We start from the raw sequence: 24,214 nt of genomic DNA on the forward strand, positions 1-24,214 counted from the left end.
GATAGAACAAGAAGCAATGGGCTTAAACTGCAGCAAGGGAGGTTTAGGTTGGACATTAGGAAAAAGTTCCTAACTGTCGGGGTGATTAAACACTGGAATAAATTTCCTAGGGAGGTTGTGGAATCTCCATCTCTGGAGATATTTAAGAGTAGGTTAGATAAATGTCTATCTGGGATGGTGTAGACAGTATTTGGTCCTGCCGTGAGGGCAGGGGACTGGACTCAACGACCTCTCGAGGTCCCTTCTAGCCCTACAATCTATGAATCTATATATATATATAACCTGCTAAATTCTAATATACATTCCCTCTCCAATTTTTTTTGGTTAGTCTCATTGTCATTTGACATAAAAACAAATGTGTTCTGCAGCCAACTCCATCGCATACTTAAAATAGTTGTTTCAACAGTTTCTGAAATGGGATCTTCCAGATTTTATTTTGGGGTAGTTATTTGTTTATGTTGCTTGTTGGTTAATTGCTTTTTGGTTTTTGTGTAACAGGCCCCAGGCATGGAAGAGCTGATATGGGAACAGTACACTGTGACCTTACAAAAGGTGAGAGCTTGTGTTTATATTTTTAGTTTTCAAATGCTCTATTGCTGCTTTTATTTAAACATATGCTACTACAATTTTTATTAACCTATTTGGAGCTGAAACTTGGTTAAAAGACTCCATTAAAATTCCATCTTTATTACTGTTCAGTTTTGAGCAGTGGTGATCTAAATGCAATATGTACCAGCCAAATAGATAAATGTGTAATTGACTAACATAATACAAAAACAGGATAACTCTGTTAGCAGATATGGTTACCAGGAGCACTTCATAATCTCAGATGTGGAGCTACATTGCAAATACATTGAGAAATCAATGGAAATGTATACCATTATACTGAAGAGTAGAATCTGATGTAAAAAATATTGTAATCATGATTAAGGTTGTGATTCTGTCACAGAGGTTGTGGAAGTCACGGATTCAATGACTTTCCATGACTTCTGCAGCTGCAGTGGCTGATGCAGCTGACCCTGGGAAGTGCTCAAGCACCAGCAGTCCTGGGGGCCGCCGGAGCAGCAACCCTGGGGATCGCCCGAGCATCAGTCCCAGGGGCAGCCCTGGGGATTGCCCAAACAGCAGTGGCCCCGGGGGTGTCTGGGGCGGCGGCCCCAGAGGCCGCCAGGAGAGCAGTCCCCAGGGGCCTCAGAGCCGCGGGCCGCCAGAGGCAGTCAGCCCTCACCTCTGGAGCAATGGGCCTAGGAGCAAAGATTTAGTCATAGGTATTTATAGTAAAAATCACGGACAGGTCATGACTGTGAATTTTTGTTTATTGCCTGTGACCTGTCCATGACCTTTACTACAAATACCAATAACTAAATCTTAGTCTTAATCATAATTATCAAATGCATATGCTGCTATTACATGAGGGGCTAGTACAACATGTACAGCTCTCATTTTTCCTCTATTAAAGGCAATGTCAGATATTTCTAGCTTTTGAAAACAAATTTTATTTCTGTATATTTTGGGGATTGCAAGGATGGTACTACACACTTCTGCATTGCCTGGACATTCCAGGCCCCGGAACAGAATAGAGCAGTTCCGATGATGTTCTCTCTCTGTCCTGCCTGACTCTGGCCCCCACAGGCCATTTGGATGGCCAGAGATCAGCTAAAGGTTGCAGCTTATTTACCTTACATTTTAGTGGCTGCTCTGCTTAAATGAGGCAGAGGTCCTACAGACAACAGCCTCCTTCACAACACAACCCCTAATTCATTCACAGAGCATCATCCCTCCTGTACCCTGAATAAAGCAAGAGTCTAATAATTTTGTGCTAATTATTACAAATACAAAACCACTTCAAAAACCCACTCTTAAATACAATGGTTAAATTCAGTCAAGAAATGCAATAGTTGGGGATTGGACAGTAATGTTTACTTGGCTGCACTGTCCATCCTATGTGCCTTTGATGGTACACAGTACATTTACACTTTGTTATATCCACACCAAAGTACACATTTAACTGGAAAAACAGGAATAGAAAATACTGTAACACACAACATGGTTTAGTTAACATTGTTCCCATTGGGCCAAGTTGTGTCAGTTTATACCATCTAAGGCTGCTGCCCAAATGGTCTAGAGCTTCTTGAGATAACAAGCGCCATTAGCTCTGTCAGTGGATCAAGTCTTAATTCTATGCTGTTTTTAGCTTGAGGCCTCCTGAACCTGGCCATTGTCAACCAAGGCTCAGTGAGTCCAATCAACTTCATAAAACTATTTATTGGCCTTCCCCTGCTCCTATTGAGAGAACTGAGTTTTGCCACTGCTGTCAGTGGGATATGGCTAGCACAGAAAGGGCTGTGAAATACATAAATTAAACTGAAAAAATGGAGAGAGGAAAAAAATGTTTTCTTTAATGTTTCAGTTATAGTGAACTTTGATGTAACAAGTAACTTTAAGTTGTGTTTTTTAAACAAACCAGACAGAAATGTGACTTAAATTGTTCCATTAAATATAGCAGATGCTACTGGCTTTCCAGCTGTACTAAATGATCAGTATGTGTACACACACACACTCTGAGTGTAGAGTGTGTGTGTGCATGCACGTGTGTATGTGTGTGTCCATATATATATGAACCCCCTCAGCCAGATAATCACAAGGACTGGATACGGGTACAGGTTCAGGAGTGGAACTACCATCAGCCACCTCCTCTACATGGATGACATCAAGCTGTATGCTAAGAATGAACAAGACAGTCGATTTGCTATTCCACCTGACGGGATCTACAGTTGAGGATATCGGGGATGTCATTCGATGGGAAGTGTGGCCGATGGATAGTGAAGAGAGGGAAGTATCAAGACTTGATGGGGTGGAACTACCCGGTGCCACCCATAGCAAACATACAGACCAGCTACAAGTACCTTTGGCGATCCCACCGTCACATGGGAAACCCGAATTGAGGAGGCAAGGAAGACAGCAACATCCAAGTATCACAAGGATAAGACAGGTCCTTGAAGAGCCAGCTCAGTGGGAGACAAGGATCCACGCCATCAACAGTACGCCCTGCAGTCAAGCAGATACGCCTGCCGGTATAGTGAGCTGGCCAAGGAGGACATGGAGGCTGCCGATTGGGACGGACCCGGAAGCTCCTCCAATGCATGGAAGGTTTCCACCCCCAGCATCAGTACCAGAGACTGTTCCTATTAACCAGCCGGGAAGAAGGGGGCGGGGTTTGCCGTGGAGCGTCAAAGTCACTGCCTGACGAAACCCGGAACATCCAGGAAGACATCAGTAAGATGTCCCCCAAGATGAGCTGGTGAGAGAATGCCTGAGGCAGCAGCAGACATGGGAGAAGACCAGCAGAAGAAGTGCCATGGCAAAGACAGACCCTGCTGGAGTACCATCGACAGGTAGCTGAGGTGGCTGACATTGGGAATCGTACCAGTGCTGCGAAAGGGGCTGCCGACTAAAAGACAGCACTGAGGCATGTCATAGCAGCACAGGAACAGGCACTGAGCACCAGATCCATTGAAGCAGGTCTGTCACACTAGAGAGGACCCAAGATGAGACTGTGCAGAGAGGCCTCAAGAGACAGTCCAAACATAGTGGCAGGAATGTCGATGCAGCGGAACAGCATACCACTGAACGGCAAACCAATGCGCTGGCATGTGTACAGGAAACATCTGCGCACTATTGGGTCACCCTCCCAAGACCAGATGGGATATTCCACAGAAGTGCTTGTGACGAGAATAGCAGGCTAAGATTCTGGTGGGCTTCCAGATCCGACCGGACAGGCAGGTACTGGCCATCAACCGACATCGTCGTAATAGACAAGGCCAGAAGGACAACCGTTGATTAGATAAGCAGTTGCCATAGTGAACAGCAACATCAGGAAGAAGGAATATGAGAAGCGTGCAGAAGTACCAGGGGCCTGAAAGAGGAACTAAGAGAGGATGTGGAAAGTGAAGGCCAAGTGGTCCCATGGTGGTAGGAGCACTCGGGTCCTGTGACTCCTAAGCTGGGTGAGTGGCTCCAACAGATCCCAGGAACAACATCAGAGCTCTCTGTCCAGAAGAGTGCAGTGCTAGGAACAGCTAAGATACTGCGCAAAACCCTCAAACTGCCAGGCCTCTGGTAGAGGACCCGAGGTTGAGGAAGACACATACCACCCATAGGGGTGAGAGGAGAATTTTAAATTTTATATATATAATATATACACATACACCCACTGCACACTCTGTTGTACTTCTCTGCATTCAGGATTTACTGGGGTTCTGGTTTAGATACAAGTCTTGCTTCCTCTTCCATTGCCCCAGTATATGCTTTTCTGGTTCACATTCAAGCATTCCAAAAGCCTCATGTTATGACAGCCTACCCTTTCTTCAGAGGCAGGTTTGGCATAGATACCTCATGATCTATTAATGCACTGCTTGGGGTGGTGGATGGTGACACCAGACACTTAGTACACATTTGTAGCTTTATTTTATCAGCAACAATTTTGCATAGTCTCTTTCATGAAGTAGTAATTAGAATTTAGCTAGTGTTGCATGTTCAGTTGTTAATTGCTAGAAAAACTGCTCCAGAGTCTTGAGCATTCTAATCAACTGCAGCTTTCTACTCGGCAGTTAATTCAGTGTGAATTGTTAGCATTGGTGGGGAAAAAACAAGAGATCGCACAGGAAACAGCGAGTCCTCTTATCATTTTTATTGGTCAGAGGATGACATGCCTGCTTGGTTTTTGACTTTCACAATGGAAACTTCAAATTGGTTACTTTTGTGGATTGTTTTTTCATTCTAGTTTATGCAACGCTTCATCTGAACCGCATTTTTCTATCTAAAGTGAGTGTTGCTGGGATGACAGTCTGTTGGCTTAATCATAATCTCTGTCTCCATGTTGAAATGTAATCGTGTTCAGTTCTGTTTTATGTATGTGTGGGTTTGGTTTTTTTTAGGATTCAAAAAGAGGGTTTGGGATTGCAGTTTCTGGTGGCAGAGACAACCCTCATTTTGAAAATGGTGAAACGTCCATAGTTATCTCAGATGTCCTCCCAGGTGGCCCAGCAGATGGATTACTTCAGTAAGTGTGCTTCCTTATATCCTCCATGACTGGAATGTTTTGCAGATAAAGGTGCAGGTTTGATTTGAGAGCCTGCCCAGTGACGTGATCCAGGCTGTTTTTCTGTAGACTTGTGTGTCAACTGTCTGTATTTTAAATGAAATCATACCTCCTTTTTTTCTTTATCTCATAAACAAGTTAATCTACTTTAATGGTGGTATATTGTATTGTTCTGTACATAAGCATGTCGTCTTTGTGTTTTTAAGAAAAAAAAACTTTAACAGGATATTACTTCTCATGGCAGCCTTCCTCACATACCCAGTGTCCTTGTTGACAGCTTTCAAAGCTTTCAGCATTATAATGTTGGCCCTTAACACAATAATATCTTAAGCAATTTGCCTCCACATTTAATATGTTTGCATGATGTCTTCATTTAGGCATTGTGTGCACTAGATCTGTTTTCTTGAAACTTTCCATTATTTATGCTGCTTGTGTAGCTCCACCAGCCATAGGAATGTGGGGATGCTAAATGTAGACCAGCCAACAGTGACTGCCTCTGTTTTAGCGACTGTGTCATCTAGAACTGCTGTGACCAGGGTCAGACAACACAGAAGTTAAAATGCCAATGGCATTATCTGTGCTAGGGCGACTTACTTGTGGAGTTGTGGTGTGAGAAATTTTACAGAAAAAAGGTTGTTCACATCCCCCTAGAGATTAATCTTTTTTCCCTCTAAAATTTAGCTAGTTGCTCATATTCACCTAGATTAGCTAGGGGTTAATGTCCAGAGTGCGATTTTTTTTTTTTTTTTTTTTTTTTTTTGGCTAGCACGGTTGGTTTACAACAGAAAAATCTTCTTCCAGAGTGGGCAGAACTGTACAATAACCTTGCCAAGAACTGTAAGCAAACAGTTCTTGACAACATTTGTGGAATGTTGTAGCTATAACAATTCAAGCCATAGCATCAGGTGGAATAAAGGCTGTAGTTCTAATGTGGCTGTGGAAACCTCTGCTGGAGGTAAAATTCTTAAAATGGTTTAAAAGAATGCACCCATTGACCCTTAACAGATTTTGTAAGTTATTGTTTACAGTGTTGTAGCCATGTATTCATGGACTGAATAGACACACTGGATTTATGGCTTATTACAACAATCTGTAATCCACTACCATACACACACACCCGTGTCTTTCCCCCATATAACTAGAGGCGTGTTAATGGGCCATTTGACCTTGAATGGTCTCTTGGAATATATGCATATGCTAAACAATCTGTTCCACCTTATATTTAGCTGTGACAATCTGAGTACCCACCCCAGACCTGAAGAAGAGCTCTGTGTAGCTCAAAAGCTTGTCTCTCTCACCAACAGAAGTCAGTCCAATAAAATATATCACCTCACCCACCCTGTCTTGTAAGTTATTGTTGATCCTGGAGTCAGCACATCAATCAATCACACATAGAGACATTTAAACCAAAACCCACCAACAATCAATGAATTGTTAAAACTGGAAGAAGCCTTCAGCATGTGGCCTTATTTAAGCTATCCCAGTTTATATAAACTAATACGGATGTTTAAGAATAGCTTGTGTTCTGTTTTTTGTTAGTGAATGCACAGAACGTTTAGAACAAAAGTGGAATTTAATTTGAAAATTACAGGATGTCCCTTCTAATCCATCATGTACTTCTTTTGTAGAGAAAATGACCGGGTGGTCATGGTTAATGGGACCCCAATGGAAAATGTTCCCCATTCTTTTGCAGTTCAGCAGTTAAGAAAAAGTGGGAAAGTGGCTGCCATTGTAAGTTAACAATTACTAATTCTTTGCATATAGTTGTACCTATAACCCCAACCAAGATCAGTACCTGCTGTCCTAGGTATATACACTAGTTCATACACACAGTAAAACCTTCCATGTCTTAAAGAGCTTGCAATTTAAATAAAAAAGCCAGACTGTGTGTGGGGAGAGGAGACTATTATCCCTGTTTTACAGCTGGAGAACTGAAGCAAGTGGGGAGGAATTAGGTGACGTGTCCAGTGTAGCACAAGGAGCCTGTCTGTGGCAGAGCAGGAAAATGAGCTCAGATCTCCTGAATCTTAGTGCAGTGTCTTAACCATATGACCAACCACAGTTAATGTCTCTGTTGTTGCCTTTCTTTCTTTTTCATTTGTTTATTAAGATGGAGACGACATGCTGTGCCCTGTACAAGACACACAATGTACAGTCCCTTTCCAAAGAGCTTACATCTAAACAGGCTTAGCACGTTCCTTACCTCCCTTAACTAGAGAATATTGTTTGCTTGGGCACAGCACAGTTTTTAGAAGCCTTTTAAAAAAATTACTTTATCAACTTATGCCCTTAAAGCAATTTAAAAAACCATAACACTCTTGCTCTGTTTAGAAGGATGAAACTAAGGGGATGTTTCTAACAACCAACATAGAATTTTAACCATATCACTTCACAGTGTTCTGAAAACAAAGCTTCTTGAACAATAAGCTGCTTAGAGGCTCTTGCTTTTATGACATAGCATTTGAGATTCTCAGCATTTGGAATATGATTTAAAATGGATGTTGAGAGAGGTGCTGGTTCTCTTCTTTGTTTTTGTTTTGTGTTTAATACAAACAGGTAGTGAAAAGACCACGGAAAGTGCAGCTCACCGCTCTAAGGAGAAGCCCTTCTCTTGACCATGATGATAGAGCTTTCGATATACTGGATGACCCAGCAGAATTTGATGGCAGGAGTGCTCGAAGTGGCTATAGTGATCGGAGCTGGCATAGCGGCCATGGAGGTCGCAGCCAAAGCTGGGGAAACAGCCCTGATAGGAGTTACCGAAGAGATCAAGATAGAGGGCGCAACTACAGCAGAGACCACAGCAGGGAACGCAGCTACAGCCGGGATAGAAGTCGTGGCAGGAGCATCGACAGGGAGAGAAGCTTAGACCGAGAACGCAGAAGAGACCGGAGCAGGGGCAGGAGCATCGACAGGGAGAGAAGCTTGGACCGAGAACACAGAAGAGACTGGAGCAGGGGCAGGAGCATCGACAGGGATGATGGCTATGAACGTGGTGCTGGTGACTACAGCCCACCCAGGGATTACAGTTACAGACATCAGCCTGACCCTAGATACGACAGGGAAGCAAGGAGTCATAGTCGAGACAGACTGAATTCCCACAGCCCCTCTCTTGAACCACGACGCCAACATGGCTACCCAGGACAACAGTACCAGGATAGACCTATCAGTGTTCTCCTAACAAAAAGCAAACCGAATGAAGGTAACCGTGGGGGGGGAGGTGGGAAATGCCTCTGGTGAAGGGATGGGAAAATGCTGTTCTTTCCATTGGCTATTGGGTGGGTGGGTGGCTCTAATACTCTACGTACAACTGTTTACCTACATTCCTCCTCCACTGCCTTACCATTGTGTATGGGTGCCATCTACTCTTTGTCCTTGGACATGGGACTTCCTCCTTGCCTGTGCCATCCACTGCTCTAGTCTCTCTGGGTCACTGTGCACTCTCGTTCTTTGCTCCTATGAGCTCACTACCCTTCCAGTTCTGATGGAATCCATGACTTTTTGAACATGGTTAAATTTACACCAAAGTTAAATTTATACCTAGCACTTATAGATTAAAGAGAACATGCTGCATCCTGTCTTTTAGTGTTTGGTTTAGTTTAGGTTATTTGCTTTAGTGGAAGGCAGGCAAGGTTTCCAAAAGTATAGTTTGGGTTGATACGTGCACCTCTAATGGCTCAGGTTCTGGTTCAAACTAGAACTAGTTCATTCATCATTAGAGTAATTAAAAGGTAAACTTTTAGCAAAACATTGGAGGGTGCACGGGTGTGTGTGGGGGGGTTGATTTTAATAGTATCACAAAAATACATATGTCGTGCAACAAAACTACACTTTAGATTGGGTTATGTCAGGATTTCACTTTATAAATCCTGTCTTCCTGGGATTTATAGAAATCCACTGCATGGGGGCACTTGGCATATTGTAAATCATCTCTCCATAGGAGCAAACCTGTTCTTCTAAATCTGGAACACACCACTGCATCTATCTTAACAGCATTGGTGGAGGGGGGAGGCTTGTGTTTTGTTTTTTTTAAATAAAAATTAATTTTGCACATGACAGGATCACTTTCATTATGAGTTTACCAAAAAAAATTATGCTCCCATATGTGAAGATAATGCATACAGAGGTAATAGAGAAAATCTGTTTAATGACTTTGCTTAAGAAGTTTGTATGTAGCTAGCAGGTGGTACAAAAACACCATGACCATTCAGAGCTGTAGCAGCCTGTTTTGTATGTGATGGTGTTGAAAATGGGAAAATAGCTTAATTTGACAATTCTGGAACAGGCTGCTTTCAAAACAGATATTTTACTTTTTAAAATAGAAGACAGTGGTCTGGGCCTCTCTATGCTACGGGAGCTGCGCTGGAATCTAGCCACAGCTCTCCTGCTGAGAACTCCACTGGCGATGGGACTGTCCTGGCATAAAGCCAGAGAGCCAACTCCCTTCCTATCCCCCAACATAGGGGGTGTATCTAGGGAGGGGAGGGACTATGGCTCCACTCCTCAAATACTGTAGTCTCTTAGGGGCTATGCTAAGTTATCCTAAGTTGCTGCCATGACGAGCCGCTGCCATTTGAGAGTCGGGGAACCATAAATGCCACCTTAGATGCCCCCACTGCCCTCCCTAGCCTTCTGCGCTAGCAGAATATGGCACAGGAGAGAATCTGACCCATTAGGTACAAAAACCTGTCATTAAAGTGACATGTGAGACTGTTGGCAGTGTAGGACTGATGTCCCGTCCTTGAGTCTCACCATGTTACCTCTGCTTCTTAAGGGGCCTGATTCCCTTTTACTATAATGTGCTGTGTTGCATGTCATTGTGGTTGATGTGTACACAGTGTAGTTATTAGATGTAAACACTTACTCATTCTGCCAGACTACAGGCTGTGGTTTTTTTCTTCCTTTTCTAGAGTATGGTCTCAGACTTGGAAGTCAGATTTTCATAAAAGAAATGACCAGTACTGGCCTGGCAACTAAAGATGGTAATCTGTCTGAAGGAGACATAATACTCAAGGTGTGTTGTGAACAAAGGCACGCTGAAGCTGCATATATGTGTTACAATGCTGCTTTCTGGGCTGAGGTGTTTTGGGGTTTTTTAATTTGAAAACCTAATTAGAACATCTGCTTACTGGAAAGAGGATGAGCAGATCTGAGCTTTGATATGACTTCTTATTGCCATTTGTGTTTGTTTATAATGGTACTTTTGCCTTATATGTGCAGATTAATGGTACAGTGACAGAGAACATGTCGCTAGCTGATGCCCGAAAATTGATTGAGAAATCACGAGGAAAACTCCAGTTGGTAGTCCTCAGAGACAGAAAACAGACACTACTCAACATCCCTTCATTGCATGACAGTGACTCAGAAATAGAAGGTGAGGTGTCTTAGGGCCAAAAGGTAATGTCAGTTCTACTCCCTGTGTAAACAGAAAGTGAAGCTGTTTATATAAAGCATTTCTCATAGGATAGTGGTAATGCAAGTACCGTATTTGATTGGTACCGATATTGCAACTATTTTGTAGAAAGACACAGAAGCAGAAGACCCATTTTCCTTTGGTGTAGGAAGAACCTTCAGTCACTCAGCAGGCCTTGTGTCATTCAGTGACCTTTCTAGCTGATTCATGAGTAATGTTGACTAAACAAAGCAAAGCCCAACTCACCATGGCTAGAAGGAAAGTCATTTTAATGCAAGGCCTGATTCATGACAATGGTCGGATGAGCTCAGTTTTATTTCACTCTAAGGACACTTCCACTCCTTCCAACATTCCTGCTTTGGGAAGGGTGCTGGTGCCTCACTGGAAACATGATGCTGTTAATTGATTCAGGAAGTGTGTTTCTGGTGGAGAATATTCAGTGCAGCTTCTTGGAGCTTTTCCTGCTGAGAATGGGTTGTGGCTTGAATTTGTGAGCTACAGGGAAAATTGTTTTTCTCTCTGAAGGACAGCTCAGCTTCATGTTGTTTAACAGTGAACCCTCTGGACTTTCAAAGAAGAAATTGTGGAGGGCAATGACCGACAAGCCATTTTCTTTTTATTTAATCTTTTACTATGCAAGATTCAGTTTCAGTTCTTCACAACCACTATCTCCTCTTCATTTTATAGTTCTCTTATTTCTATAACAATAAAGATAGGCCTCTGTTTGGTGCGTTTTTCTAGCAAGAGCTCAAACCTGTAGGATGTTAATAATAGTTGGGAAAAGTTTACGCTTGCTTTTGATGCTCCTTGGAATTTCTTTCTGGAAGTTATAAAACCTTCCTGAAATATTTTGTGGGAGACAGAAGCTCTGAGAGGTGCAGGTCATTTCTCTTTCTAGCCCTAGGCACACTCAAATCTTTTTTCCAGAGGGGATAGTTTATAAATATTTCATATTTTGTATCTTGAGATTATTGCAAGTAAGTAGATGTGGATAAATGTGCAATGAAATTGAAGACCAATACAGTAAGTCTGTTTTAAGATACTGTTCTCTCAATAGATATTTCCGAAATTGAGTCAAACCGATCAAGCTCCCCTCAAGATGACCAAAAATTACATCACTCTGATTTCGACTCTCATTCCTCCAATGAAAAACTAAAGGAAAAGCCAAAGTAGGAAGTATTGCTCTTCTTTTTCTTACTAAATAAGACATTTTTAATGTATATGAAATTTTGTTTTAATGTTCTCAATTTGTTGTTCTTTTTGTTAAGTACAAAAGAGGATCCACCCAACAGGTTGTCCAGGATGGGAGCAATGCCCACGCCTTTTAAATCAACCAGTGATATAGCTGCTGCTGTCATCGTCACTGACACAAACAAAGAACCAAAGTACAAAGATGACCCGCCAGGTCAGAGTTACAAATGTCCAATTTGAGATGTTTTTTTCCCTGCAAACAAAACCCATTAGCTGGCAGGAGGGAGGAACGGGGGGAAGAGAATTCTAAGGGGTATAAACCATCATGCTTCAGGAATTAAGCCAAACGCAAATTGGAGGGAGTTAGGAAGAAACTTTTCCTGTGGATCACCAGATTATTCCATAATTGTCTACTACAGGGTTTCTTGCACCTTCCTCACCTGGTGCTAGCCACTGTCAGAGATGGGATGCTAGACTAGATGGACCACAGATCTGATCTAGTATGGCAGTTCCTGTGCAGAGTAGCCTGCAATTCTTCTTATCTATAATAAAGAACTAAATAACCAAGTCTTCATTCCATTGAAAAGAGAGGACAGGAGAGAGCTTAAAGATAAAGCACAAAGGTTAAATGTAGGTTGAGTGCTCTTATCCTCAGAAGTGAATCTATGCAATTGTACTGACAAAATCCTGGCTCTGTTATCTCCCAGGAAGGTATGGTCTGAAGGCATCTCTTATCACCATCATCCCCAGCTGATTGACAGTTGGCACAAATTGGCTCAGAGTGAATTCACATCCAGCCTTCTTGGCTGGAATAGGCTGACTGGCCTTTGGGGAGACCTTAAAAGAGAACAATTGGAGCAAGAGATTGAATAACAGATTCCTGACAAAAAGAAAATTGGAGGGGGAAAAAACATTTGACAAGGATTACATAATTGAGAGATGAGCCTGAAATCACAAGTTAATTTACTGCCTTGACATTTGTTCTTTTAGTTACTTTTTACTTTTGGACACTGACGTCAGAGTGCTGTGTGCTTTAGGCTGCAGATCTGCACTCTTTGCTGGCATACGTGATATTATTGTAACTGCTGCCTGTAACTGAAAACCTTTCATTCTTTTCTGTCTGGTTTGTCAGTTAGATAACTTTGTGGTTTTTATACACAGTATCTCAACCAAAAGTAGCCCCAAGAACCTTTCTTCGACCTAGTCCTGAAGATGAAGCAATATACGGGTATGCTGCTTTCAACACCTATTTTTTCTCAACATCTATCCATATTGCTTTTTTTATTTTCTTTGGCTGCTTTCTTCATGCATTCGTAGTGGTTTTCCCCTAAACAGTCCTATGTCAAGAAAAGGTAACCTGGATTCTGTATTAAATACATGACAACATTTAGGATGAACTTAGTTTTAAAAAAGGAGGCCTAATGTATATGCACAAGAATGCATGCCCCTACATTTGTATGTTCAGTCCCCGATTTCATAGACGGATTGTAAATGCAGATTGCTAGTTAAATACATACCTTTGCAATTTGCACGCACAAACACAATTGCAATTGTAGGTATGTATCTTTATGCATGGTCCTTGGATCGCCTCCTCTACATTTCTCTCTGCATATTAGATTAAAATAATCTATAAAAAGGGCATTGATAACTTTGAAAAAGATAAAACTTTAGAGGCTGGATTATCATAAAGTAAGTCCTAAGGTCTGGGAGTGGGGTGTGTGTGTGTGTGTGCTTGCTTTTGTGCACACCCATTCCACAGTTGTGTATATACAAGCTGGAGATTTTTGCAGCTAAATGTGTATCTTCTCAATCCCTAGTTTGTGTACTGTATGCAGCTGTGGAATCTGCACACCGAAAAGCAGGAACAAAATGTCTGTGGACCTAGGACCTAATTTTTTTTAATCTACCCTCAGGTTAAATGTAGTAATGTTGACCTGTAGAGCTTTGACTGTCTAGAGTCTGATATTTGAAATCACTAAGGTGCTTTATAGGAATACAACCTGGATACTTTTTTAATGTAAATTATTAAATGGGGAAATGGGCTGGTGTTGGGGAGAGAGTAATAAATCAGTTCGAGATTTTGGATTGAACAGGTGATCCCTAAAGAAGGGGAATTGAAGATCTGTTTATTCCATAGTTCCAGCAGAGAGTTAGGCTTAAAGATCTGAGAACTGATAAACTTCTGAAAGGCTGCCTCAAGGTCAAGTCCTGTGTATTGCAGATATATAAATTTGTACCCATTATCCATAGCAGTGTTTAGTTATGGTTCAGTTGAAGAGAATTTATGGTACAGGCTGTAACTGGTATGTTGAGTGAATGATAACAGAAAGCCAGTGTCCTCCAAGTATGTGAAGGTCATCCAGGCATACAGCATTTCTGGCAGAGAAAAAGCTGAACTTACTCCAGTACTTGCTGTCTCTTTGGAACAAGAGAAAATTGATTCAACTTACCAATTGGGCATTCTTGACACTCTGCCAACAAAAGAGAGTCTGAAGAATTCCATGTTATCTGACTCCCCTATTAATTACCTGGTGGAGTATTACACTGCATTCTGCATAATGTAGAGAGGAGAAAAAAATCTGTGTGTGATTGCTTATAATTAATTTAAACTGGTATATTTTAAAAACAGCTTTCTATGTGAGGCAGATGGTCCAGTGGTTAGGGTTCTAGCTAAGGACTGGGGAGACCTGGGTTCAATTTTCAGTTATGTCTCAGACTTTCTCTGTGGCCTTGAGCAAGTCACTTAGCCTCTCTATACCTCAGTTCCCCATCTGTGCAACCGGGATAATAGCATTACCCGACCTCACAGGGGTATTGTGAGGAGACATACGTGAAAGACTGAGAGATGCTCACATAGTACAGTGATGGGGCCATATAAATACCGTAGGGAGATTGACAGCAAGCATGCCTAAGTTTACTTCCTACAAATGATGGGTGTCATATGTATAATATTTGGCTTGACTTTTTTTCTTCATTTGAATACTCTAGTCCTAATACGAAGATGGTAAAATTCAAGAAAGGAGACAGTGTGGGTCTACGTCTGGCAGGTGGGAATGACGTAGGGATATTTGTCGCTGGAATTCAAGAAGGCACCTCAGCTGACCAGGAGGGGCTACAGGAAGGAGATCAGATTCTTAAGGTATCAGTGTAAATGTTCAGCACTGCAACTAAAACTGCTTGTTCCTTGATAACCATGTGAAACGATTTGCTTTCTTTACTTTTATCAATATGGAAAAAAAAAATCCATATTACTTTATTCCTAGGGACAGGGTCACTGTTCCTAGAGCATGATTTTTTTTATCTGAATTCCTAAATTTTGATTTCTGCTGTTGAAATTTAAGATTCAATAGGAGAAGCAGTTGGTAGAAGTGTTACACAACACAAATGCCCAAAGATAGAAGTGGATACACTCACTAGTGACTCTTCCCGTCTCCAGCTGAGAAAACAGACCACAGAGCATGAGACCAGAGTATCTTCCCCTCTCTCCCACACATCATTTAGCTGTTGTCCCTCTGTGACCTGATGATTTTCTCCCTCCCTTTGCTCACATTTTAGTGAATAAAAGGTGATAGATGTTATTTTATCAAAACTCCTTAGGCTTCCCTCCTCGTTGTTGTTGTTTTTCTACCCCAAAAATCTCTTCTAAGACTGTGGCTTTCCTTTTTCTGTCTATCATGTCGTCCTCCTGAGTTTTCTCTCCTGTCTAAATCCATTGAGCCTGATCCAAAAGCACTCTGAAGTCAATAAAGATTCTAACTTGATTTCAGTGGGGTCTGTCTCAGTCCCATAGTCCCCTGTTTCTCATGTTTTCATTTCTCTAATTGGTTGCTGGCCTGAACAGGTTTTGAAATAGTAACTCCTTTTCTGAAGTGTTGATTCTCCTTCACTGTCTCATTTTTCTCTCTCAGCTTTCCTCCTGCAAATAGACCCTGACTGGCCCAAAGACCTTCCACTGGGAGTCACTGCACTCCAGTACAGCTCTTCCCCTAGTGCCTCATAGTTGGTCCAAGGGAGTGGACATCACTTCTATGTCCAAATAAACAGCTGAGACACACATGGAAAAGGGGGTAGGGTGAGTGCAAGTGAGGCAACCACAAGAATGTACTCACAACTCTAGGTGACCAGAATGCGTCTGGATGATATTGAAACTAGGGTACAATCCTGTGATGAATTATAACCATCTGGAGCACACCAGTGCATCAGATTATTTGAAGTTCCTTGATTACTTAGCACAACAATATACTTGGAATACGTGGGATTTTAATTACAGAACAGCATACTATGTGGAAACAGATATATCCTTACCTGGAAATGGACCTTTCCTTATGTACCCTGGCCATCTGTGCCCATGTTCAGGCATTTTGTAGCCCTTCACAGAGTTCCCTTAAAGGCAGGGCACTTTCAGGATGTCATTTGTAGTTATAAGTAATCCATCTTCTGCACACCTATAATGTCCGTTGGCATAAACCAATGAACCTCTGTATTAATGATACTTTTTTTTTTAACCATAATAAAACAGCCTTTTCCTTTCCTCTTTTAGGGCTTTATTAGACTAATTTTTTCCTAAAACATTTCTTTTGCATCAGGTAAACACGCAGGATTTTAGAGGCATTGTGCGGGAGGATGCTGTTCTCTACCTGTTAGAAATTCCCAAAGGTGAAACTGTGACCATTTTGGCTCAGAGCAAATATGAAGGTAGGCACCTGGCACCAAAGATGTGACAATGTTTGTTATGATTCAGAATGACAGGCATTGAAAAGAACAGTAGACCTTTCAACTCAGCTGTGTTTTGCTGGGGACATCACAAATGCTGTTTCTCATTTCTTGCTTTCCAAAACACCTTTTAATTGCTCTCATTTTAAGTATTGGAAAAAATGATTGCTTTTATGTCCAGCTTACTCCCATTCTGGACATGTGGAGGAGGGGAGGTGGACTGGCCGCCTCACCATTCAGCTGGACGAAGAAGAGCCCTGCTCCTCTACTCATCCACCCAGCCTGTAATAAGCACCTCTTGCTAGCTCTGAACCTCCACCATTTAGTTCTTGTCCCCCATGCCCAGTAGCTTCTACCTTCAGCAGCCAAGATGCTGCTCCTTGCTGCCTTCCCCTTCAATCATGGGATCTGTAGGGGGATTGTTGTCCGATGTCAGCAATGCAGGGCTTTTATCCATGAGGCAATAAGCTAATACAAATATTTGCTTGCTTGGTTTTCCATATAACTCTGTGCATGCGCGCGTTGGTGTGTGCTAGAACACTTAGTAATACATAAATTATTTTAAAATTGGAAATATAGAGAGAGAGCTGGGAAAGCTGACAGGGCTGCATGAGGAATCAGTTCAAATATCCAGTTCCCTGTGCTGGCAGTGGTTGAGAATGCTATGGATGCAAACCCCGAGGCAGGGAAAACAGTTTTGTGTTTCTCTGCAGTGCAGCATACCTCTCACTTCCATTGGCTGATTAAAGCAATGATGTTGACAACTTCCAGAGCGAATCAGAAGGGCGGGAGATTTTAGGGAATAAAAGGGGGGCAGGCATAGGGAACATGCCAGTTCACCTTTTCCTTCCCACCCTGGAGGTGAAGAGGAGAAATTTCAAAGTTTTTAGACTAGAATTACAGTTTAATCTCTCCTTCACTAACTTACAGTATTTAAGGTTGTAGGCTTGAAGTGCAGGTGAGTAAAACACCACCCACAGAAGACTGTCACAGCAAGGTATAGGACATCTATTTAGCAAGTTAAACTAAATGTCATGTCTTGTCTTTCAGTGTATAGAGACATAATGGCCTGTGGCAGAGGGGATTCATTTTTCATAAGGAGTCACTTTGAATGTGAGAAGGAATCTCCACAGAGTTTAGCATTCACCAGAGGGGAGATCTTCCGAGTAGTTGATACACTGTACGATGGCAAACTGGGTAACTGGCTGGCTGTGAGAATTGGAAATGAACTGGAAAAGGGCATCATTCCAAATAAAAGCAGGTACATTGATTTCCCACCTGCCCACCCAATGTTTAAAATAAGAGATTCCCCACCATCACCTACTTTTTATTCCCACCCTATTCACCATTTGTATAACCCATTTGGAAGAGGAAGGAGGGGAAGAGAACATGGACACCATCCATCCCTCAAGTGATCACCTTCATAATAATGTGTGTAAAATCAGCTTTTAAAACTATGGAATTAGTTGGTAACAGCTGAGCAAAGATGGCCTTGTAGCAAAGATACTGCACTCAGACTTGTGAGATTTGGGTTCTAATCCTAGCTCTGCTGTAGACTTCCTGTGAGATCTTGGACTAGGTGTGTACTTTTTCCATGCCTTAGTTCTCCATCTGAAAAATGGGAATAATACTTTCATCTCTCTCATCTGAGGTAGGAGAGGGTAAGATAAATTAAATAGAATATGTGAAGCACTCTGGTATTACAGCGATAAGTGCTATGGAAAAAGCCTCTAATACTTTTCTGTATGCTGCATGTTCTTAGGGAAAATGTGTTTTCGTGACTTGACAATTTTAACTGTATTCTTTGAAGTACTAAGGGTGACTGTACTGTTGTAGGAATTTTTTTTGCTAAATTTGCTTTTACCAAACCCCAGTTAATTCAGACATATTTTAAAAAGTGATTGGTTATCTGATGTGCTTTTAATGAAGAATTTCAGAGTGCAGCAAAGTCGTATCTAAGTGATATAAATTTCAATATAGTCAGTTTTATTTTAAGAAAAAATCTTCAATTCTCCTCTACAGAAGTTCTTAAAGTTACTTTTAAAGTGACTTTACAGTGTACTTCCATGCTGTCCTGCTTGGTTTTCCTTTCCTGTGTGGTGCACCTTAGTCTATTCCTTGTTATACTGATCTGACCAAGGGGGTTTACCTTTTTGATTCAATTTAAGATATCTGAGGAAGAGATGATGGAGAACAGGAGGTAGTCATTAGGCAATTTGCCCATCATTTCATGATGGGTTGCTTCCTCTCTTTCCATCTCCACATACGCCACCTTTTCCTTGAGCAGCTACTTGGCATACATTACGTTTGTCATTTGCCTTAGCAGCCAGAGGATTGATTCATGCACAATAAACCTTGCTGCTGAGGCAAGTCAGAGTATCTCTCTGATATTAATTTTGCCTGCTTCATGGCAAGGGTCTCTGGATACCCCTCCACAGATTGCCTACCTGCCGAGTTGTCCGCTGTAGTTACAAATTCACATCCTGGATTCTGCTGAGGTTCTTCCTTTAGTGTGGCATGTTTTCCCTTTGATTGTATTTTTCAAATGGATTCCATGCTGTTCCTTTCAGAGCTGAGCAGATGGCCAGTGTTCAGAATGCCCAAAGAGATGGCTCGAGTGACAGGGCAGATTTCTGGAGAATGCGTGGCCAACGATCTGGAATGAAAAAGAATCTGAAAAAGAGTCGTGAAGATCTGACAGCGATTGCGTCTGTTAGCACAAAGTTCCCAGCCTACGAGCGAGTTCTACTGCGAGAGGGTGAGCAAAACTTTACAGAACTGAGCACCTATTCACAGCTTGCTTTTATTGCCCAAGTGTTACTGTCATTTATGTGGCAACTTAATAAGTGCCACCACCCATCTTTGGCTCTAGGATAAATGTAAAGTATAACAGAAAGTGGTAATATGCTATTCTCCTGGTCAAGACTCTAACTTCTGAGTGCAGCTGTTCTCTGCTCTAGAAAGTGTCACTGCAAACACTGCTTCTTGGAAGTCCATATTTGTTTCTTCTTCACTTCTACATCAAATTTGCTCACGTCACAAGTAAACATGTGTTTTGGTTTTGGTATATTTTGGCCAGCCTTGCAAACATAACCTGGGATATGAAAGTTTAGCTGTGTTCTTTCTGGCTCATTCATAGACACCTGTAATAATGATTCTTTAGGGCAAATTCAACCCTCAGTTACACTGGTGTAATCCCGTTACCTGGATGTAACAGAGGGAAGAATTTTTGTCCCTGTAATAATTCTCCTGATGTTGCATGATTAAGAATAGTTTCCATTCTCCTGTGCTGTGTTGGTTCTACTGTGCTAACAGAAACAAAAAGTAGTAAAAACACTTTCAGAGGTCACCAAGCACAATATGGCCCTCTCCCACTGGCTTACGAGGACCATTATGTTACTTGTATTGGCCTCGGAATAATAACACACTCTCATCTCTTTGCCACTGTAAAGTGCTCTGACCCTGCAAATGCTTAAGCATGTTTGTAACTTTAATCATAAGAGTAGTCTCACAACATTTAGTGTGGCTTCGAGGGCAGTCTGCAGGGCAGACTAGTGAAATTGTATTATACATGCTCAAATGGCAGAATCCTCTCAGCTGGTCTTGATTCTGAATAATGTAAAGGACTATTTGCGCTTTTCTTTTTTTCATTCTTCTCCCTTCCAACTTTTTATAATGGGGGTAGGGGAGAGCATGTGTGTGAATGACTGACTCTCTCACTTTTGCCAATTGGTAAGTCATACATGAAGTCCCTTCACATTAGGAAGGGTCCTGCATTGAATCACTGGGAACCAAAAGAGAGAGAGAGAGAGAGAGAGAGCACAGCTCAGAAGGGCATTGGGAACAACACCAGAGGCTCAAAACAGCAGTTGCTCATAGATAGAGCAGTCGCCCAAGACTCAAGGTCTAGACAGACCAATCTGAGCACAGCCTGGATTGACTACAGGAAAGCCTACGACTCAATGCCGCCACACGATGGATCTGTGAATGTCTGGCGCTATACAAAGTCAACAGGACACTAAGGACCTTCCTCAAGAACTCAATGGGACTATGGAAGACAACACTGGAAGTCAACTCAAGGCAGCTTGCACAAGTGGCCATCAGGTGCGGCATATACCAAGGTGATGCACTGTCCCTGCTGCTGTTCTGCATAGGCTTAAACCCCCTCAGCCAGATAATCACAAGGACTGGATACGGGTACAGGTTCAGAAGTGGAACTACTATCAGCTACCTCCTCTACATGGATGACATCAAGCTGTATGCTAAGAATGAAACAAGACATCGACTCGCTAATCCACCAGACGCGGATCTACAGTGAGGATATCGGGATGTCATTCGGACTGGAGAAGTGTGGCCGGATGGTAGTGAAGAGAGGGAAGGTAGTCAAGACTGATGGGGTGGAACTACCAGCGGGCCACATAGCAGACATACAGACCAGCTACAAGTACCTTGGCGTCCCACAGTCACATGAAACCACGATGAGGAGGCAAGGAAGACAGCAACATCCAAGTATCACCAAAGGATAAGACAGGTCTGAAGAGCCAGCTCAGTGGGAAGAACAAGATCCACAGCCATAACAGATACGTCCTAGCCGGTACGGTCATGTCAGATACCCTGCCGGTATGTGAGCTGGCCAAAGCAGGACATGGAAGCTGCCGATGTGAAGACCCGGAAGCTCCTCACAATGCAGTCGGAGGTTTCACCACAAGTCCAACACCCAGAGACTGTATATACCAGCGGAAAGAAGGCGGGCGGGGCTTGGTAAGCGTCAAAGCCACTATCTGGATGAACCCGGAACACCAGGAGTACATCAGTAGAATGTCCCCAAAGATGAGCTGCTGAGAGAATGCCTGGGCAGCAGCAGACATGGGAGGAGAAGACCAAGCAGAAGAAGTGCCATGGCTGAAGACAAGACCCTGCATGGGATGTACCATCGACGATAGCTGAAGGTGGCTGACATTGGGAAATCCTACCAGTGGTGGAAAGGGCTGGACTAAAAGACAGCATGAGGCACTGATCATAGCAGCACAGGAACAGGCACTGAGCACCAGAATCCATTGAAGCAGGGGTTACCACCTAGAGAGGACCCAAGGTGCAGACTGTGCAGAGAGGCTAGAGACAGTCCAAACATAGTGCAGGATGTAAGATGCAGGCAGGAACAGCATACACTGAACGGCACAACCAAGTGGCTGGCATTGTGTACAGGGAACATCTGCGCAGCGTATGGGCCTAACCCTCCAAGACAGATGGGAGATTCCACAGAAGGTTGTGGAGAATAGCAGGGCTAAGATTCTGTGGGACTTCCAGATCCAGACGGACAGGCAGGTACTGGCAAATCAACAGACATCGTGGTAATAGACAAGGACCAGAAGACAACGGTGGTGATCAAGATATAGGGGTGATAGATATAGCAGTGCCAAGTGACAGCAACATCAGGAAGAAGGAATATGAGAAGCTGGAGAAGTACCAGGGCCTGAAAGAGGAACTAGAGAGGATGTGGAAAGTGAAGGCCAAAGTGGTCCCAGTGGTGGTAGGAGCACTCGGGTCTGTGACTCCTAAGCTGGGTGAGTGGCTCCAACAGATCCCAGGAACAACATCAGAGCTCTCTGTCCAGAAGAGTGCAGTGCTGGAACAGCTAAGATACTGCGCAGAACCCTCAAACTGCCAGGCCTCTGGTAGAGGACCCGAGGTTGAGGAAGACACATACCACCCATAGGGGCGAGAGAGGAATTTTATATATAATTTTTATATATATATATGAGAGTGAGAGAGTGTGTGTGTGTGTGTGTGTGTGTAAAATACACAATACGGAGCTTAGATACTTCCAGGATATTAGTCTTAAAGATTAAATTGAGCCTTTTCTGCATGTTTGTTTCAATATGCATTGCCATGGTGATTTTATATGTAAAGGCTTTCTTTCTAAATATTTTTTTTCTTCAGCTGGTTTTAAGAGACCTGTGGTGATATTTGGCCCCATTGCAGATCTAGCGATGGAAAAGCTGTCAAATGACTTGCCTGATCTGTATCAAACTGCCAGTAAGTCATTCATTACTTTTTCTTCAGCAGTTTGGCTCTTCAGCATTGAATTTTGGGGGAAGGGTAATATGAACACTCATTTCACAACTGAAAAAAACCATCTGTTGTCATTGCAGAGACAGAACCCAAAGATGCAGGTTCAGAGAAATCGACTGGTGTGGTGCGTTTGAACACTGTGAGGCAAATTATTGAGCAGGTAAAGTATTTGTGTGAAAAACGTTTGCTAACCATTAATATGCAAGAAAATAAATGGGTTAATGTGCATTTGAAATGAAGCTGGAACTGTAGGGAAACTGGATCTCCAGTCTTACTTGATTTTTGTTCTTTTTCTCATTTCATTAATTTCCTTTGAATGTGTGCTTCAGAGACAACATTAGAAGTGAGCCCACTTATGTTAGCCATGAATTTGGCCCCATATTAATCCAATTTAAATGTTCAGATTTTTAAAAAAGCTATTTGTGGACTTGCCTAAATTTAAACCACACCAGGATCCAGTGCTTGAACAGAGCTAGAATGTTGCAAAATGTCCTCCTGGCTCTACTGTATCTATGGGTACATCTACACTGCAAGTGAGGCGTAATTGTAGAACAGGTAGGCGTTTTCACACTAGCTTTAACCTAGCTAGAATGGGTAACAAGAGTAGTGAAGATGTGATGACCCCACTACAGACCTGCTGAGGACTCGGGTTATGTACATGAGTTGATAGTCCAGGATAAAGTCTGTGCTGCCACATGTTCGCAACTGTTGTTAGCCATGCCAACTGAATTAAAGATAAAGGTGGGTATGCAATGCACCTATATCTTCGTTGGTGGTGGAGACATACCCTACAACTGCCAGGGCCACTTTTACCTGCATCCTAAGTTCCAACTGCAGTCGTGGCCATTACAAAGTCAATATTTAACACTTACTTCCTATGTATTTGAAATAGGAAATAGCTATGGTAACTGTGTGAAATGTCAGCAAATGCTGACTTTTTTAAAGATTACCACTGGAGCTCAAGACTCCAGGGATGGCAACCAGGAAGCCTGAGGGAGAAAGAACCCCTGTAGGCAAAATAAATATGTGCCAAGGTGAAAACATAACCCCATTGAACTCTATGGCAAAATTCTCATTGACTTAAGTGAGTCAGGATTTCACCCCAGAAGCCTTTCCCAGAGTGTAGTTTGCATGGGATGAGGCCTACGGAGGATATTTGCTTTAAGTTTTGGCAGTATAGGTAGGAGGCTATAATCAGGAGAAAATGTGAGCTGTGTCCTGGCTACTCAGTCAACATGAGTATCAGCCCAAAGACTGGAAAAATAATTCTGGTGAGGGGAGATGAGTGGGCCGGGGCACAATAAAGAGATGAGGAGGGTGGGAAAGAAAAGAAAATCTCTATGCAAATGTGAAAGTAAATAAAGGCGATAAAGAAATGGGAAACAGAGTGTGAAAGGTGCACACAATGTCAGAGTTAGTATATTTGTATCTCAGGGTACGTCTACACTGCACGATTATTTCGAATTAGCTTAAACCGATATTACAAAACAGATCTAATAAAATCGGTTTAGCGTGTCCACAGTGGGATCCCGAAATCGATTGTTTGCGTCCACGGTCCAAAGCTACCATCGATTTCAGGAGCAGTGCACTGTGGGTAGCTGTTCCTCAGCTATCCCATAGTTCCCACTTCCGTGTTGAGAGCACAGTGCCTGATGGGGCAGAAAACATTGCCCCGGGTGGTGCTGGGTACAGCCTCACCCCTCCCTTTGTGAAGGCAGCAGACA

At 42.6% G+C, this 24,214-nt stretch overlaps 1 protein-coding gene across 8 annotated transcripts in view; it reads left to right on the forward strand.

The window, feature by feature from the left end:
* TJP2 (tight junction protein 2) overlaps positions 1–24,214 on the forward strand; it is a 96,760-nt gene that overhangs the window by 64,224 nt on the left and 8,322 nt on the right. For all 8 annotated transcript variants that reach the window (XM_032801837.2, XM_032801835.2, XM_075067269.1 and 5 more), the window contains 15 exons: positions 499–552; positions 4,938–5,062; positions 6,730–6,832; positions 7,658–8,303; positions 10,012–10,115; positions 10,322–10,475; positions 11,572–11,683; positions 11,783–11,919; positions 12,867–12,933; positions 14,694–14,844; positions 16,292–16,400; positions 17,469–17,679; positions 18,989–19,176; positions 22,359–22,454; positions 22,571–22,650. In XM_032801837.2, coding sequence (XP_032657728.1) covers positions 508–552; positions 4,938–5,062; positions 6,730–6,832; positions 7,658–8,303; positions 10,012–10,115; positions 10,322–10,475; positions 11,572–11,683; positions 11,783–11,919; positions 12,867–12,933; positions 14,694–14,844; positions 16,292–16,400; positions 17,469–17,679; positions 18,989–19,176; positions 22,359–22,454; positions 22,571–22,650 — 2,328 coding nt within the window. In that variant the 5' untranslated portion in view covers positions 499–507. The remainder of the gene's footprint in view (positions 1–498; positions 553–4,937; positions 5,063–6,729; positions 6,833–7,657; positions 8,304–10,011; positions 10,116–10,321; positions 10,476–11,571; positions 11,684–11,782; positions 11,920–12,866; positions 12,934–14,693; positions 14,845–16,291; positions 16,401–17,468; positions 17,680–18,988; positions 19,177–22,358; positions 22,455–22,570; positions 22,651–24,214) is intronic.

The sequence above is a fragment of the Chelonoidis abingdonii genome, chromosome 6, assembly GCF_003597395.2.
Source record: "Chelonoidis abingdonii isolate Lonesome George chromosome 6, CheloAbing_2.0, whole genome shotgun sequence".
Classification (NCBI taxonomy): domain Eukaryota; kingdom Metazoa; phylum Chordata; order Testudines; family Testudinidae; genus Chelonoidis; species Chelonoidis abingdonii.